The 19,767-nt window shown below is 34.9% G+C and overlaps 1 protein-coding gene across 4 annotated transcripts; it reads left to right on the top strand.

Annotated features, from left to right (window-relative positions):
- The first annotated feature begins 177 nt into the window (after positions 1 to 177).
- LOC107598824 (neuroplastin-like) lies at positions 178 to 19,335 on the top strand. 4 transcript variants are annotated; one of them, XM_016290256.1, is made up of 9 exons: positions 179 to 490; positions 6,499 to 6,846; positions 8,037 to 8,211; positions 9,159 to 9,253; positions 13,564 to 13,697; positions 14,483 to 14,756; positions 17,623 to 17,632; positions 17,865 to 17,940; positions 18,789 to 19,335. In XM_016290256.1, exons 1-8 carry the CDS (start codon positions 418 to 420, stop codon positions 17,923 to 17,925), a joined length of 1,170 nt encoding a protein of 389 aa, XP_016145742.1. In that variant the 5' UTR covers positions 179 to 417; the 3' UTR covers positions 17,926 to 17,940; positions 18,789 to 19,335. The 4 variants fall into 4 exon arrangements, with proteins under 4 accessions (XP_016145743.1, XP_016145742.1, XP_016145741.1 ...); XM_016290255.1 differs by having other exon boundaries at positions 180 to 490; positions 17,611 to 17,632; XM_016290257.1 differs by lacking the exon at positions 18,789 to 19,335 and having other exon boundaries at positions 178 to 490; positions 14,483 to 14,770; positions 17,611 to 17,632.
- Positions 19,336 to 19,767: the final 432 nt, after the last annotated feature.

Genomic DNA, 19,767 nt, shown 5'->3' on the forward strand with positions numbered 1-19,767 from the left:
CAACACATTTCTTACTAATTGAACAAATTGAGCTTTAAAATTAAAATAGCCTAATGAACAATAAACTAAAGTCCACTTTCTCCACGAAGCCCCTAAATACCTCCAAATAAAGGAATATGATAATCACCTGAGGACTGTGTCCATCTTTCTGGGATGTAAGCAGGACAGGTCTGTTATCGCGGGAATTTAAGAGGACAGCGCCACCGTCTTCACGAGCCTCGTTTTAAACCGGATGTAAGTGTAGCGGCTCGCTATTGCTAGGCGACGGGCTTTTAGCGTGACCCTATTCTAGCTCCAGCAGGGTCGCTTTGTCATTGTAGCAGCTCCCTCTCACTCACATCTTCCTCGACAGCCCTCTTCTCCTCCCGCTCCTCCGCATCCCTCCACACATATCCAGGTAGCCCGACGACCTAGAAAATGTCTTACGCGGGGAATGCGCTGGTGATATTATTCGGAGTCCTGAGGCTGCATTCGGGCTTCGCTCAGAACGGTAAGGACTTTAAAAATGTGTTGCGTTTAAAGAACCGTTTCATCGCAGATTATGAAGGCTTTCTTGATAAGGGAACGGTTGCGGCATGTGCAGGTAGTCTGCCTCGACTGCACGGGATAAACTCTCACCAATCCTCGGCATTGCTTTCGGAAATACTCGGAACTAAATGGACGTCAGGGCTGTGAAGGCTGACACTTATGTGTAGCTTATTCAATATTTAGGTAAATGTGTCCTTGTAGGTTTAAACGTCAAAACGCATTGCAATTCCACTTTAAAAGAGCAGTTTATTTCTTAAAAGCGGCTCGCCATTTATGCTCGCAAATAGGTTACATTTGAACATTTAGTGACTTGTCCCACAGGGAGCGTCTATTTGTGGCTCTTTTATAGAAGATTCCCTTTTTAGAGAATCATTTGGATGTGTTTAGGTGGATCATCTGCTGCCTGTCACAAACCCAAACCTGCTTGATCCAACGCGGACCGTTCTGAATGCAGAATTCTGCTTGATTTGCATGCGGCTAGTGAGTCAGGAATTGTCCCGTTTGTTCCTCCGACGCAAAGCGATCCGTTTGCGCACATCTTCAGATAGAGGCAGGTGCCCGCTTTGAGCACCGGTCCTCTGCAGCGCCGTAAATAGCAGCAGTTCTGCTGCATGTTTCTATTTATAGAGCCGATGCAGCAGCGGAATGCATGGCGTTAATGTCCTCCCCGTGCGCGCGGACCCGTTAAAGTCTTAACGGAGGAGCACCGCGGCGCATTATGATGTAATGAACGCGTCTCAGTTAATGAGCGGTAACACATGAGCCTGGCCGTGATGAATTACTGCCGTTTGACTAATGCGTTCGTTATTATTACCTCTAACATCGTAAATCCGATGGATTATTACAGGACCTGTAGGAAAAAGTAGTTGATATAGATTGTAGTTTGTGTTAAACACCTGATTCAAGGTGACCCATTGATTGGATTTTGGATGGATCATGTTTTTGCGATCCATCACATTATGAAAAAGTATATTTCTGTAATCAAAAAGGTTTAACAATATGCACGTGCATCTGTATTTAAAGAAGTAGTTCACCAAAAAAAGGCCATTCAAGGTCTAGATGAGTTCGTTTTTTTTTTTATCTGAATAGATTTGGTGAAATTTAGCATTACATCAATTGATCACCTATGGATCCTTCCTGCAGTGAATGGGTGCCGTCAGCATTAGAGTTTTAAAGGGTTAGTTCACCCAAAAGTGAAAATGCTGGCATTAATTACTCACCCTCATGTCGTTCCAAACCTGTTAGACCTCCCGTTCATCTTCGGAACACAAATTAAGATATTTTTGATGCAATCTGAAAGCTTTCTGACCCTGCATAGACAGCAAGGGTACCACAATCAAGGCACTGAAATTGTTGAATAAAGTAATTCTTTTTGTTTTCTTTGAGCACAAAAAGTATTCTTGTAGTTTCATAAAATTATGGTTGAACCACTGATGTCACATTGACTATTTTATCGATGTACTTACTACGTTTCTGTACCTTGATTGTGGTACCCTTGCTGTCTATGGGAGGGTCAGAGAGCTCTCTGACTTCATCAAAAATATCTTAATTTGTGTTCTGAAGATGAATGAAGGTATTGCAGGTTTGGAACGACATGAGGGTGAGTAATGAATGACAGAATTTTCATTTTTGGGTGAACTATTCTTTTAAAAGCAATGAAAGCAAATTGTTTAAATTAAAAACATCTTAATGATAGATTTGTTTATTACAAACACCCAGCTTTTTGCTTCACAAGACATTAATTGATGAACTACTAGAGTCTTGAGGATTACTTGTGGATTATAGAGTGCTGCAGCCATGACGGCAAACCCCGGAAGACTACTTCGCCATGGTTCCCTTGAGATTTTCCTATGGGTTTTTATAATGTGGTTTGAGTGAAATAAGGTGTGTCGTAAACAAAACTTAATGATGCGTGAATGTTTTGCGTCCCATAAATTGAAAAACCCGCTTTGACATCATGACTGCAGCACTCTATTGTGATGTTTTTATCTGCTTTTTGGACTCTCATTTTGACGGCACCCATTCACTGAAGAGGATCAATTAGTGAGCAAGTGATGTAGTGCAAAATTTCTTTAAATCTTTTCAGATGAAAAAAACAATTTAACTACTTCTTAGATGGCCAAAGTGTGAGTCAATTTTCAGCTATTTTTCATTTTTATGTGAATTATTCCTTTAATGTAGTCTGGATCATATTTTCTTTCACCTTGTGTAATTTTTGCCTGATTTGACTAGCTTCTAACAAGGGACATATATATGTGTGCCTGCATTGCTTGGATGCATGACCTTGGATGTCAACAACAAAAGATATGGGAAGTGTTTTTTTTTTTTTTCGAATTATATAAGCCTATTTGATTTTACTATCCTATGCATGAGTATATTGTTAGTTGCAATTTATGATTTGCATTTAGCATTGTTGCTGTCAGCGACCTTCTCAGAATAGATCTGGGGTCCATTTTTGGTCACAACCTCGCTGTTTTGCCTATTACCTGTTTGTGAGGGGCCATAAGCTCATATGAAGATCAAACCCAACACTTTTCCTTTCATCTCACTCACACGCTTTTTATCTCTTGCGTACAAATGCATGAGCACACAGGCAGACACATTTGATCAAATGGATCATTTTGGCACAGCTGTGTTTGGTTAGAAGCATAAGAGCACAACAGCGCTTGCTGCCTTTAGGCTAACCAGGTTTTTGCTTCTATCTTTAGCAAGCGACTATGCAATAGCATACAAGCCCTGTCCACATATAAAGTGCATGTCCATTAGTTCCACAAGCTTGTGCTAAGATGCACTTAGATTGAAAGAGACGCCTTTCAAGAAGGGACACACTGTATATTGGTATCATAAAGTTTATCAATGTTTTAGGTTTTTTTAATTTATCAGTATCAGTCCGTCAATATCTTTGCTGTTATCTGATGCTCACTTAAAGTAAAAGTAAAAACATTTTATACTAATGATTAAAATAGTACTTAAGTAAAATATATAACAAATTATAATGCATAATTTTACATTAACATATGCGTAATATAGTAAAATAATATTGAAAAATAATAACACTGTTAAATGGAATTTTTAGCCAATCTTAAAATGAAAAGACATTTTCATATTGTATAAAGTTGTTATGCCTAATTTCACTTGCAGCATTATAAAATGCTGGATTTTAGTTTTTACAAAATATTATAGAACTTGTAGAATATAAATATCTGTGCAATTCTACTTTTAAGTAATAATTTAATTGTACCTTTAATGTCAACGTTTACCCTTTTAACATTTTTTTTTATCATTCCTTAAACGTTTTTTTCTGTTTCACCTGAATGCATCAGATTGTAAATGAAATGGATTGTGATATGCATTAACTTTAATGAATCTGCTGGAAGCTTGTTAGTTTTGAAGGTCAGGCACTATGTTAGTTTCCTTTCATGCACACAGGGATGTGGAACAGGAGCTCCTCATTTAGTTACACCTCCTAATTACTGCGAGCCTCTTTTGCAATCATCGGGTCAAAAGAAAACATATTTCAATTATTGTTTTGATGAATGCAGCATTTGATAAGTTGTATCACCCATTGAGTAGAAAGTCGGTTTAGATGTAAAAATCATATCTGGTCCTGCTTTATTATCATTATGCCCTTATATGATTGTTTTATCATCACATTCATTGTCAGAATAACCAGCAGTAGGCTACTGTGTGTGATTAACATGATAAAACAGTGCAGCCATTACAAATCCTCTCTGCATATTTATGTAACATAACCTCAGAGGAAACATTTTGTATTACATTTTTTTTATTTGTGCTATTGATCTTTTATCTGTTCTTCCTAGCACAAACCCCCCTTTCAAATCTGACTGACTGATCCCATAATACATCCTTTAAACTAAAGAAACGATTAGCGTAGTAGTCACATTTGTTTTGTATTTTTCTCTTCTGTTCGATTTTTTACTTTTAAAGGTTATATGTGATATACAAAATATATGGTGCAAGTGTCAACATTAAAACAAGTATAGATATAAATAGAAATGCAAATAGAACATAAAAAAATCATAAAATAGTTATTTATATATATGCATATTTATAAATTACGTCACACTGCAGTAAATTAAAGTTTTATATGTATACACATTATTATCATTAGTATGACGCTCTGAATGCATAAAATTACATTATTCTGTTGAACAAAACACCTGTCAGTGGCTGTTGTTCAAATATCATGGCTTTCCTTTCAGAAATTATTCTTTATAAAATAAATATTCCTTATGCTTTCTTTTTTTTGTGCTTTTGACATCTTTTAAATGTGCCCTAATGCATTGCCATTGTGTCTCTTTTGTTCTTTTGTTCTTGTTTTATTAGAAAGCACTGTTGATTGATCACTCCTTCAGGTTCTGCTCAAGTTTTGTTCCTATGTTGCTATATGGTGAAATGCACACAACAAACACTTATCGCACTATATGACTGTTGACACTTAGCGGGGCTTCATATCTGTGAATGCAATCAGCTTGCACAGCGGTTAATGAGGGGGCGGCAGACATGCATGCAGATGCAGTGTGGTGGGCAGCCCTCCCTCTTCTTAAAGGCCTACCTGCTCAACTGCTGTAGTATGCTTCTATGGAAACTGTCTGTCTATTAGCACACCCACACATGAATAGTGAGATTGTACTGAGGTGCTCAGATTCAGAGTGCTATATTGACAGCATCGTTCAAGGCTGTGCACTTTGTGTCTTTTCTGTAGAATCAATTGCATTATCTTCAAACCAGTAATGGTCGGAATAGCAGACTGACATACTAGTCTGCATACTGCATAAATATGTAGTATGTATACTGTGCACAGAATTCAAATTTTGCGTGTGCATTGAATATCCAGATGAAGTATTAAACTTGATAAAATGTGCAGTCCAAAATAATTTCCCACAATGCAATGTATTTGAACTGATCTTCCATTTCCAGTGTGACTGATCATTTATAGTTTTTATTTGATATTTAAATGTATATGCTCAATTTATGATTCATTATTTATTTTAGTATTTTCTATTTACATATAGACAAATTTAGCAAGGATATATTTAATTATTCAAAACTGATGTTTCAAATAAATGCAGTTCTTTTGAACTTTCTGGTCATCAAAGAATCCTGAACAAAAAATCAATTAAAAAATTTTAAGCAGCACAACTCTTGTCAACATTAATAATAATCATAATAATGTTATTAGAATGATTTCTGAAGGATCATGTGACACTGAAGGCTGGAGCAATGATGCTGAATATTCAGCTTTGCATCACTGGAATAAATTACATTTAAAAAAAATATTAAAGTAGAAAACATGTATTTAAAATAGATCGTTTTTACCATAGTTTTTTGATGTTTCAAACATTTTTAAACAGTACTGTGCATATTTATATTTAGACAAAATAATATACAATTTTTAAGCCATGTTTTAATTCTTAGCCATAAATTAAAATTATTTATTGGCTTTTCAGTGTTGGACAGAATTTTAAAATCAGTCCTTCAAGATGGAAAAATCATTTATAAAAATATAGGTAATATCAGAGTTTTTACATTACTGCAGTTAGGATGATGCCCCTGACCTCATTTAATTTCCTCTAAATATGCAAGATCTTCTTTTAGCACATGGTAAAGAACACCTAAATTAAGAGTGATGCATATGCATCTAATATCACTAACAAAATGCAATAATCAGTACGCAATCAAACATAGCTAATATAAACAAAATCAGAAAAAAATGTATCAGTGTACTAAATGTAAATGCATGTAATAGAGGCTAAAATAAAACTTTTTTGTTTTCTCATTCATCAACTGTGCAATTATTCATTTCTTGTTTCATTTTTGGTTTGTGATTTGAGTTTAATCTTTTATATTTTCTTTTTTTCCACCCACTGCCCTCTCACTGTCCTTTTTTCCTCCCATGTCTTTATTTGTCATGTTTCCCTGTCTTCCCGCCTCTGTGCCGCCCCTCAGCGGGGTTTGTGAAGTCGCCCCTCTCTGAGACTAAGCTGACGGGCGACACATTTGAGCTGTACTGTGATGTTGTGGGGAAGCCCACACCTGAGATCCAGTGGTGGTTCGCGGAGGTGAACAGAGCCGACAGCTTCTTCCAATTGTGGGATGGAGCGCGCAGGCAACGCGTGTCCATCAACACGGCGTACGGCGTCAATGGTGTAAGCGTGTTAGCCATCACTCGCGTCACCATCGAGGATTCTGGGATTTATGAGTGCAGGGCCAGTAACGACCCACGGCGTAACGATTTGCGCCAGAATCCATCCACTACCTGGATACGAGCCCAGGCAACAGTTACCGTGTTGCAGAGTGAGTTCAACTGTCCCCGCTAGTGGTGTAGCCAAAATAAACCATTCGCCCCTTGATTTTACCTCCATTTAGTGTTGTGCTGTGGCCAGCGTTTGCTGTAGTGGATCTTCCCTTTTCCTCCTCTGTTTGTTTTAGTCTATAACCGGAGTATAAACTGGTCAGAGCACCATCCTATTAGATTACTCTTGCCCTTGTTGCTGCTACATATACAGGCAGTGACCTATTTTTGTAGTCAAAAAGCCCTTATTGAGTGGAAAATGTCCTTGTTCTCCTTATTGAGATATTTCAGGGTTTGACCATGACAGTATTACAGTTTCTGTTTCGAGGAATCCATGGATCTGGTAAGGTACAGTAGTTAGTGGTCAGCCGACATATGTTTTTCAGTGTCCATTGGAAATTCCTATCCTATGGGCCTGTATTATTTATGATATACAGTGGAGTCCAGAAGTGTGAGATCACTATGCTGCCTTATAGAATTCAGTATAAATTATATAATCATAATATAACAATGTTTTGTGAGAAAAGATGAACTGAAGCAGGGTTACGATCACTAAAATTATTTTTTTTAAAATATATAAAAAAATGTTTTATTTACCTGAAATAAAATATACGTTAATTGAAATAAAATTAATTATTTTAGCTACTGTAGTTTCCAAAGCAACATTTTTTTAAAGTTCAACTTTAAATACTTAAATAAAACTAAATTAACTAAAACTAATAAATAAAAAAAATTATAAAAGCTAGTAAAAAACTAATGTAAATGACAAATATGCACAACAAGATGACTAAAACGTCAACTAAAATTAAAGAGAAAACAAAATAGGAAAATAAAACATTCAAAACATTAACAAATCTATTATAGTGTATCAGTGAGACTATAATTATAATCGACTTTACGTTTCGGGATTTAGTATTTGGTTTGTGTTTGTGTGCAGAATCTTAGATGTTTATTATACATTTTATATTTTAAAATTTCTTTATTTAAAAAATTCTAAATTCTAAAAGACTCCAAAAGACCTTTTGTGGTCTTAAGCTTTTGGACCCCACTGGATATAGCATATGAGATTTTCACACACACACACACACACACGTATTTGTATGTGTGTGTGAGTGTGTTTGTGTTCCCTGTCTCCTTCAGTCAGTGTGATGTAGTATTTCTCTGGCCTTGACCGATGCATATGTGTTTCCAGAACCATCAATTGAGTCAACGGATCACATGATTCTACCCACGGGTTACCACAGCCCACCAATCACTCTTCAGTGCAACCTTACAGCTTCCCAAAGCAAACACCATGAGAGCTTCTGGATGAAGAACGGGGAGGAGATCCCTGACACAAGGGGCAATGACAAAAGCACAGAATACAAGTAGGTGCTGTTATATGTGTGTGTATGTGTATGTGTATGTGTGTGTGTGTGTGTGTGTGTGTGTGTGTGTGTGTGTGTGCACATATTATAATTTTTACTCATTCATTTCAATGTCATAATTTATTTTACTTGTTCATTCATAATCATATTTACTTAACTTATTTATTCAAATGAGATTTAAGTTCAACTGAATGGTGCCACATCATATTTTAATAAATTTATTTTATTTTTTTATATTGTAAACATATTTTTCATATGACCAGACTGCTACATCATGCACTTGATATTTTAAACCATTTTTGTTCATAGTGTATAGTATACTGAAATTAATTGACATTAATCAATTAGCAAAATGTGTTAGTTTCAGCCCTACTAGTAATAGTTGTGTATATTGGCTATAAATATCCTTTAAAATGTATGCTTATATATTTATAATATACATACTTATGTATATGTGCATATATACTGACAGTTTGTAACTCAACAGACAGCATACATTTATTTAACAATAGATTAATTACTAATGACTATTGTAAATTGTATTGCAAAAACATTGACCTTAATATCATTCTATGCTACTATCAGATCAAAATATGCCAATATAGGCTTCTAATCATTTGCATCACCTGAGGCCTTTGTTTTGAAAATGAATTGTCTCAGTGACTCTCAGGCTCTGGCTGAGTGTTTGTTAATGCTGCTCTGCTTCACATTGCTCTAAATCGTGAGCAAGGGCTCTGTTTCTACCAACACGTGTTGTTAATCTCTCTGCCTGACTCCTAATCTCATCAGACTAGGCACACTAGTACTGCTAACATTTAACCTGCATTAGATTTCTCTTTACCTTTAGGTGTGTTATTCTGAACCGTTTTATATTATGCCAAGGTACTTCAAAGAATAGCTATGTTACCTTCACTTCATAAGTTTAATGTGTTTTATCTATTATACAGACTTAATAAACCAAGGCCAGATGATTCGGGCGAGTATATGTGTGTGTACACGTTCGATTCGGCCCCTGCAGCAAATACCACTATTGAGGTAAAAGGTAAGATGCCCTCAAAATTCCCAAGTTTCTCAAAATGTAATCTAAAAAAGTATAGGAATGGAATGTTCACTGGAGTCTGATTTTCAGTTGGTTTGGATGAGTGTTGAAGTTTTGAACCTGTCTATGGGGTCAGCTTGTCTTTCCATCTCTTCCACATAGCACATGCTGAGTCAGAGCGGGGCATGGACGCTCACAATGGCCATGACAGCATGAATGTGAGCTTGGTTAGTTGAGTGGAAAAGACATCCAGGTTTGGTTCACCAGGCAGTACAGGATGAATGTGAATGAAATTGTATATAATTATATAAAAGTATAGTTCAGTCATGAAACTCTAGATGGCGCAGGCTGATGGGTATTAACGTAACTGATGATATTCATAGCGTTAAACGACTTGGCACAAGCTGATTGGTTCATGTTGCATACGCAGCCAATGAGCTTGCTACTTTACATTTAAATGGCTGGTTAGCATCCACTTGAGCATTTTGCAGCGTGCTTTCAGAGTTCCTCTGAAACCCTCCACCTTCCCCAGCTCCAACTGTATAGATCTGCTACGAGTTATTTTATATGCTATTTGTGCTGCAGCAGTATGTTTTAAATACTCACAGCACTGTATCGCAGTATGCATTGGCAGTAGCAAGTTCCCGTACTTGCTTGCATCAGCAGCAATAATCTATAACTACAGCAATAACCAACAGCAGCAGCAGCGTATCAGATCTGATCCGCCAAGACCAAATACATTATATATAGTGTGTATATATATATATATATTCAAAAAAAATATCTTCAAGGAACATGATCTTTACTTACTATCCAAATGATTTTTGGCATAAAAGAAAAATCGATAATTTTGACCCATACAATGTATTGTTGGCTATTGGCACATTTGATTCTAACATTGTAACATTGCAATCTAAAAACAAAAACAAGGCTTTTAAAGTGAAAGTTAAATTCACTAAACTAAAAATGAAAATAAATGAGAACAAAAGCACAGAGTTGTGTTAGGCTATTTTGATTAACCCATTACAGTCACTTTACAGTCAGTGCTATCATAAAAATAGACTTACTTGGGTTTAAAATTCTACATGTCACATTTATTGTCCAACTACAAATATTTCAGCGAAATGTATATTTTAGTCAGAATTATTGCTCTCATATTTAATTGAGCTCTGTCTGTTTGGCACACACACGCGTGGCGGCGCTCCTTCACTGAAGTCTGACAGCAAAATGGAAATATTTCCATGGCTTTCGAACATTTACAGATGGAGAATATACCTGTGAAATGAAAGTTATGCATTCAGGAAGACAGCACATCTCAAACACATTAAACAGCGCGAGTAGCCTAGTGTCTCTGTCAGTGGCACATGCAGCCTTTCTGTCCAAGCATCTGACGGGCAGAGCCGCTTAAACTAATATGCGAAACGAAACCATAAACTATGTCTTACCAGTTTTTAAAGGCCTTAATATAAAGCTTGTCACATGTTTAGAACAAACTGGATTATGCACTTTCTCCGCAGCAGCTCAGTCTGTGTCCTCCGCTATATTTTCAGATGCGCTCATATCAAACTACTGTATATCAATATAAACGTTATTGTCTCATATCGTATTGTATCGTATCGCCTATAAAGAAAATCGATATATCGTACAAACTCAATATACCACTCAGCCCTAGTATACATATAGTTAATATATATATATATATATATATAGTAAATGTAAATCATGAATATATACATTTAAAACAGAGTATATATGTGACCCTGGACCACAAAACCAGTCATAAGTAGCACAGATGTATTTGTAGCAATATAGCCAAAATTACATTGTACGGGTCAAAATTATCGATTTTTCTTTATGCCAAAAATCATTTGGATATTAAGTAAAAATCATGTTCCATGAAGATATTTTGTGTGTATATATATATATATATATATGTGTGTGTGTGTGTGTTCCTACTGAAAATATATCAAAACTTAATTTTTGATTAATAATATAGGAACTTCATTTGGACAACTTTAAAGGTGATTTTCTCATTATTTTGAATTTTTTGCACCCTCAGATTCTTGATTTTCAAATATTATTGCCAAATATTGTCCTATCCTAACAAACCATACATAAATGGAAAGCTTATTTATTCAGCTCTTGACCATTATGACTGGTTTTGTGGTCCAGGGTCACATGTGTGTGTGTGTGTAATATATTCCATTTAAAATGTATATATCCGTGATCATGAAACAACAGTACATTTAGTAGTAGTACCTTTTTTAAAGAATATTTGTATTTTACATTTTTAATAAAATGTTTTTATCAAACCTTTGACTTAAATATATATTTCTGAATCCTGAATTATACGTTTCAATATATTATGCATATACATTTTTGTTTTGTTTGTACTGACAATCAATGGGCGTATATTAAAATGTCAGGCAGCCCTGTGATCATGTGTTTAATAATGGCCTTTAAAGCTCCCAGGCTGTTTGGTTTGTGTGTTAGAGATCATCAGCTGGTAAAGTGCCATGCGGTTTAAGCGTGTCCTGGTCACCTCTTTCTAGTTATCCTGCGGTCGGCTCACAAGCACCAGATGGTGGCCTGCATGTCTGAGGGGGTGGGGATGTAAATCTGTCTCTTTTTCTCTCGCTTTTCCAATCTCTTAACTGAGGTATTTGGTGTCGTTTAGACTGAATTAACCTTTAAAAAGTCTCCTGTCATGATTCATTATTTCTTGAATGAATCATGAATCACAAAAAGTGGAGATGATCTACATGTGGATGTTTTGCGTATTTGTGGGGGTATTTGACATATCATGAATAATATGCCTTCTTTTGATGCTAATGCTTCAGTATACTCTGTTGGTTTCACTGACTAAGCCTTAGAGATTTAACTGTGAATCATCTCATTATGGCCCTATATATTCAGTGTATATATTTTACATAGTATATACATATAGTCCTTTAAGATATTACCATATTAGATTTAATATGTCAGGGACAACAGCAAGTATATAGTTATATTATCAAGGTTTAGGGTCAGTAAAATTTGTTAATGTTTTTGACTTTGAAGAAGTACCTTATGCTCACCAAGGCTACATTTATTTGTTTAAAAACAGTATTATTGTGAAATAAATAATATTACAATTTCAAATAACCATTTCTGTTTTAATTTTCAGTTTAAAGAAATTATACCAATATGATGATTTGTTATTATTATTATCAATGTTGAAAACAGCTGAGCTGCTTTATATTTTTCTAAAACGTGATCTTTTCTAAGGATTATTTGATGAATAGACAAGCATTTATTTAAAATAGAAACCATTTTAAACATTATAAATGTCTTTACTGTCACTTTTTATCCAATTAGTGTGTCCTTGCTAAATAAGTATTAAACAAAAATCTTAATGACCCCATGCTTTTAAAATATTGTCTCAATATCAAATAACATTTTATTTTATTATAAAAGTCTTATTTAGGGATTCACAATATATCAATACTTAATCAGTAATCAATAATTTGTCAGATAATTCTGAATAGATAGTGGTCAATATTGGATATTTAAGTGTTACTTCTGTTCTCCGTATTTACATTTAGATCAATTTTGCTGTTGTCTAACACTCACAGAAAGTTCATCTTTAAAAACACTCATTTAAATTAATATCAATTTGGCATACTGTTATAATGTGAGATATTAAAAATGACAGATTTTTATTTGTGCACTTTATTTACAAAAATAGTGTATAGATATACCATTTATTGGTTATCAGCCATAGTAATAATACTAATATAACAATAATATTGGTGCATCCCTAGGCTTATTAGTATGCTTTTTTGGTCTGTTTAAATAACATTAAATTAAATGAGATCTTGAACCAGCACTTCACACTCATTTCACCAATTTCAGAAAAGCCACAGCTTTGAATCCTGAGTAATTCATGGGATAAATTTGAACTTGAATGCACTGTAAATCTCTTTGGGGGAAAAAGGTCAACCAAATAAATAAATGTGAAGGAGAAAACGTCATTGTTTTCACTGCTCTTAGCATTTTCATCCAAATCGGCTTGTTTGACAGCACATCAAATCACTGTGGACTTAAGTTCTTGGTTTATTCCCATGCGTTGGGGCAATCATGGTATATTTTCTTAATATTTCCTGATCTGCCACTAGTTTTAAGCTATGTTTACCACACGAACATGACATTGCAAATGACACATGAAAAAACGTCCATGTAGTGATTGAAGATCAGGCTGCTTAATAAGGTTTATGCAATGAAATCTGTTCTGATAGTGAAGGTCTCACTGTCCTTCTGCTCTCCTCTCATAGCTGCACCAGACATCACGGGGCACAAGCGCAGCGAGAATAAGAATGAGGGTGAAAAAGCTGTCGTCTACTGCAAATCCGTGGGTTATCCTTATCCCATGTGGAGCTGGCGCAAACTTGATAACGGCGTCAGTATGGTATGGTCATTTTGACACATGAGTGAATCTTCAATCTTCTGTTTGGTGAAAATATAGAATATAGCATATCATAAAGCATATGAAGTAAAAGTTCTAAAATCCATTTTTTAATGAAGTTTATTGAACCTTTAGATAAAAATGTTTTTAAAAAGTTTTAAAAGCTTTTTTTTGAGTATCATATTCGATACATCAGGCTTTTATGGCTCATATAGTACGATATAGTGAGTGCTCATACTTGAAAATGAAAAAACCACCTCAGATTTCCCAAAGGAAGCAAAAAATATGCAATTTTGGTGCTGCTATTTATATGGCCAAAAGGTAAGATGTAATTCTGATGGCTTGTAATGTAATTAATGAGATTTTAACACTATTAACAGACTAAAATATCATATATATATATATATATCAGTTGTTAATTTGTATCTCTCAATAATACCTTACATTTTAACATGATTTTCCTAAAAATGTACAGTATGTATGGATAATCAAGTAAACCTAAGTTACTTAAGTCCAGTAAGTGTTCATCTTGAAATATTAATAACAATATCAAATTTATTCTTACATTTACTTTCTAAAACAACAAATTATTTACAGTTACGCAAAAAGGTCTTTAATTATCCATTGTCGTTTCTGTTACTTGAGCTACCTTCAAGCATTTATCATTTAATAAAAAGTTCATATTTTTTAATGAGAAATACTATTTATGCGTATAATCAGTGGCTTTTCTTCCCCTGTCTTTCACCTCGTCTGTCACCGGTTTTCCTCCCACTCCATCAATCACCCAGGATATTGACAACTCCTCTGGCCGCTTCTTCATCAGCAGCAAGGATGGCTACACAGAGCTGTCCATCATCAACCTAGACATGACCTCCGACCCCGGGGAGTACGAGTGCAACGCCACCAACATCATCGGCTCCAACTCCATGCCATCAGTTCTGCGTGTCAGGAGCCGCCTGGCCCCCCTGTGGCCCCTGCTGGGGGTCCTTGCCGAGATCATCATCCTGGTGCTGATCATCGTCATCTACGAGAAGCGCAAGAAGCCTGATGATGTTCCTGACGGTGAGTTTAAAAGGGTGGGTTACAGTTTCAATATAGACTATTGATGTTAGGCTGATATTTATTTTACAAACGTAGAGAAGAGATTGATATTGGAAGAGATTTAAGAGAATTGTTTTTGTTTTTTTTATGTGAAAAGCATTATGGAGACTCCTTGCCAATTCCAAGAAACATGACTGTCCTAAGCACAGTTTGCCTAATGTCAATTAATACACCCACAGTGGGCCCAAAAATTATTAAAATATATTTTTATTAAAAATTTTATTACATAAAGTGTAGGTCTTAACTGTCCAAATAATTTGGGCAGTTCAGATACACTCTTAAGGCAACAAAATGTCAAATCACGTTTTTTTTATTTTATTATTATTTTTTTTTATTAAGACAAAGTATTTGAAAATGTTCTATCCACAAAAATGGCTCAGAAAGTTAGTTCTGAGGATTGTTTTTATTTTTTATATCTAATCTAGAATAGATATTGGGGCCGCTGTACAGTATATATACAATACAATTTAATGTTAGCTAATGTTTATTTAAAAATATATATAATAATAATAATAAATAACATGATGGAACAATACATAATATTCAAAAAATTTCAAATGAGTGTTATTTATTTAGAGGGCCATCAAAAGTGTCTACAACTCATTTTCTTACTATAGGAATCTCACTTTAAATTGATATTGACTGAGAAACATTCCATTTCTGTATTATTTGTATTTTAAAAAAGGACGCCACTGAAGATATACATAGACTACTGTTCAAAAGTCAGTAAGATTTATTTTCTCGAAAGAAATACTTGAATTATTGAGCAAAGATGCATTAACTTGATGAAAAGTGACAGACATAATGTGACAAAAGAATTCTCTTTGAAATAAGTAGTATACCATTGAACCTTCTATTCATCAAATAATCCTGAATATTGGAAAAAATATAAATCAGCACAATTGTTTTCCACATTGATAATAATAATAATAATAATAAATGTTTCTTAAGCACCAAAACATAGAGTAATGGCTGCTGAAAATGTAGCTTTGTTACAGGAATAAATTACATTTTTAAGTATATTCACAATAAAAATTTCACAATATTGCCGTTTTTATTGTAATTTTTTGATTAAACACTGTCTTGGTGAGCATAAGTGACTCTATAAAAACATTTCAAACATCCTAACAATCCCCAACTTTTGAACAGTAGTGCATGTAATATTATATTAGGCCTAAGATAATTGTCCTATACATCTTACACAGCACCTACTTAGTTTTCTCCCACTGCGTCACGAGACCTTTGACTCGTTTATTGGAAAACTGTACACTCTTGTTATCTGATCCTGACCTGGTCTCTTACTTAATAATTCAGTCTGAGGCCATCTAGACCAAACACACACACACACACACACACACACACACACAATGCTCTTTTCCTGTAGGACACCTGCGTTAGGTCATCTGGACTGTAATCTGATATTCGAGAGAAATGTGACTCTGCGGTGAATGGGTAGGTAGCGGTCAGTGAATTATTGATGCGTGTGGAGGTGTAGTCCCACACTACTTACAGCTCACCCACAATGCATTGCGAGGGGAAACGAGACCCTGTCAGTCTTGTACAATGTATTCCTGCATGCCAGTAAATTCACTTCAGCCCCCCTCACTATATATAAAACGAACTCTTTATGTTTAAAGACTATTTAAAGCAATAAGGTTCGCTTTGGGATTCAATTGTGAGTGCTATTTCGTACATTTAATCATTGCCAATCGATATTTTCACAAGAACTGGTTTAACAAACGGTTAACGTCTTGAGCTATAGTGACGTTAAATGGGATGTTGTCTGCCACCCTAGTGCTTTTCCTCGGAATTGATTTCATCATCATAAATAGAAAACAACGAATTTATGGCTTTTTGTTTGATTAAAATGTGTTCAGTATTGTACATTGTTCGTAGATGTGTGCTGAAGTGTAAAAATACAATGTTGGGTGTATAAATTCAGGTTCAGCTTCGTTTGGTTAATCTACACATTTAGTGCAGGCGATTATCGTTAGACTACTTGAGAACTGCACCATTATTTTACCGTTAAATTACACTCTTAGTGGTTAATATCAGTAAGCCATTTATAATTATCAACGTTAACACGTTTCTTTCTCTCTGAATGGCACAACCTAAAACACTGTGGTAAGTGAAAGACCTGCATGCAGCTTGATTGAACCTAACAGTATTGCCAATATTCACTGGTCTCCTGTTAGGCTACTTTAGTGCGTATATAAGTCTTGTGTGATTTAGGCTGAAATGGGATTTTATTTTGCCTTAATTACTGGAATGCTGTCTGTTTTGTTGCTGTTTAACCTTCAAATGACCTTCATTTCTGTACATCTTCTTCCCCTGGAGTCTGTTCAGATGCAATCATGTTGGCATGAGCATGAGATTTTACCTTTTATTTCTTTTCCCCTTTCAGTTTGTATTTTTTTTAAAAAGGCTGAAAATGTGTGTACATGTATTTGTATAGCTATACATAATGTATTTGCAATATTATATATAAAAGTCATGTGATATTTAACATAGGACGCATAGCTATGTAGTTTTTCTGGGCTGCATGTTTGTATTTCTTCTCTGTTCTTGTTCTGTTATAAACTGCAAGCCTTTTAATTACTCACACCAAAGCTGATGGAGCGAAGTCTTTGTTCTGTGTTATTCTACTGCACAACAATATCTTAAATATTGAAAGACAATATGGCATTGAGTTGTTTTTAGCTACTTAATGCAATCAGTTTACGGCATTCATTCAATAATGTGAATATTGTGCCAGCTGGAACCATTACAGCCCCTAACTAAAATTGTCGTTGTTTTGCTTCCCATTCTTCTTAAGATGACGAACCAGCTGGGCCAATGTAAGTATCAGATTTACATTTTAAATGAGACTTAATATGATGCAACTGTCTTAGATAACTGAAGCCAGCGGATGTGTGATTTATACAGAATGTATGGAGAATAAAGAAACAGTGAATGAAGGGAATGTAATTATATATATATATATATATATATAGACGAGTGTAAAATGCTGGATTTGTGTTTTGGATTGTGACACTCACACTGACTCATTTTTATGATCTCACCTTCAAGGAAAACTAATTCCACCAACAACCACAAAGATAAAAACCTACGTCAGAGAAATACAAATTGATTTCATCATTACAAGGTGAGTATTCCGTTAGACTGAGAATATTCATATCAGTTGAACATACAACAAGAAATAGTGCTTACAGAAATTTAGACACTAAGCCACACTTAAAAAATGTATAAATTACCAGAAAGTGTGTAAATGTTTTGGAACAGAATATCATCTTTTGTTTTATATTTTCATTTTTGACTTATGCATTTTAACTGTTAAACACGTATGTATATGATAATGAGAGTACATTATCTTGTTTATTACATGGCTGCTCACCAAATAAATAAATATGTGATTTTATAATCTTAATATTATCTTAAAGCTTCCACTTGGGGAAAAAAAAAGTCCATTACAATGTACAAAACATGCGCAGCACAACAACACAAACACTTCAACAACATTACAATAATAAAAAAAGAAAAGGTTAACTACAGGTGATAACTGAGAGGCAAGATGGCCGTTTACGATGATTGGAGACACATGAAAGTAGTGGCAGGTTACACAAGTTTTAAACGGAGCACTCCGATCAAGATCAAATAAGTTTCACTTTTAAAAAGGGATCTCGAGGCTGCCCTGCATCTCACATTTTTTAAAGGCAAAAACAAGTTCTTTGTGAACCTGGCCGATAAGCTGACTGATACAAAAAGTTGCCATGGACAATATTGGATGAATATTAGGAAATATCTGTTCGCAGAATGCTGCAGTTGACCCAGTCAGAATCAAGTATTCCAGAAATCTAATGAATTTCAAAGAACTAGATACAGGAAGCGATGCGAATTTGTATAAACTAGCACATTTCTCAATCAGTTACTCCTGTGAAACGGCAAAAGCCACATTGTTAACCCACTTTTGTCACTGCTGTTTGCTGTTTACAGATTAAGACATTCACATCATGACCACATGAACGGTACTCATGAACGGTTCAGCGCATTGGTAATCAAATCAAAGGTGGAGGAGTTAAATGGAAGACCGGAAGAAATAAGCACCCGAGGCATGCCTTATAAATCTGGTGTGAGGAGGACGAGTGCACAGAACGGAACCTGATTCTGAACATTTTCCTGCATGATTGTGTTGCTTTTTCTTTAGAATCTCTTTTATTCAAGTCAACTTTTTCCATGTCAGGCAAAAGTGCAAAAATAATAATTGCATGCAAGATAATTACTGTTTGATACAGGCTTTGTGTGTGTGTGTGTGTGTGTGTGTATTTATGATTGACTTCTGTTCAAGCAAGCCTTTAACTTATCGCAAATATGCCACCATGATTCTGGTATGACAGTTTTTGTACAGATTATCATATTACTTTATACCATTTGGTAAGGTGGCATATGATTCTATCAATCAATTAAGGGCTTTGCGAAATGTCCTGCCATGTTTAATTTGTACATGTATTGTACATTGATGTATGAAATCACTTGAAATATCTATAGTTATCTGAATGTTCTTCATACTGATGCACTTATCTCTTCAAATATTCTTGCAAACCAGTGACTTCATTTTATACTTATGTACCTTATCTGTCTCTAAGTCTACATGGCTGATTGCTTTTTATGTATGCATAATATACAGCATGGCTTTTATTCTATGCAATATCTATACATACAGTAGAACAAACCTTTTTTAAATGTAATCTTTTGGTTGTGTATAATTAAGCTTTAATATTATACGTTAGCAAAGTGCACTGTTCAAACCATGAAAAACAATCCACATGGTTTAAAACATCACTGCATGAGCTCCTTACTCAAGGGTCTACTAAGTCAGAATGTGAAGAGAAATTAATATTATCTCAATTGACTAAGGCATATACATGTCATTTTTAACAATTAAAATATCCAAAGTCAAATGCGTTGTCCTTTT

This window comes from Sinocyclocheilus grahami, unplaced genomic scaffold (genome assembly GCF_001515645.1).
Source record: "Sinocyclocheilus grahami isolate Dianchi unplaced genomic scaffold, SAMN03320097.WGS_v1.1 scaffold257.1, whole genome shotgun sequence".
NCBI classification, from domain to species: Eukaryota; Metazoa; Chordata; class Actinopteri; order Cypriniformes; family Cyprinidae; genus Sinocyclocheilus; species Sinocyclocheilus grahami.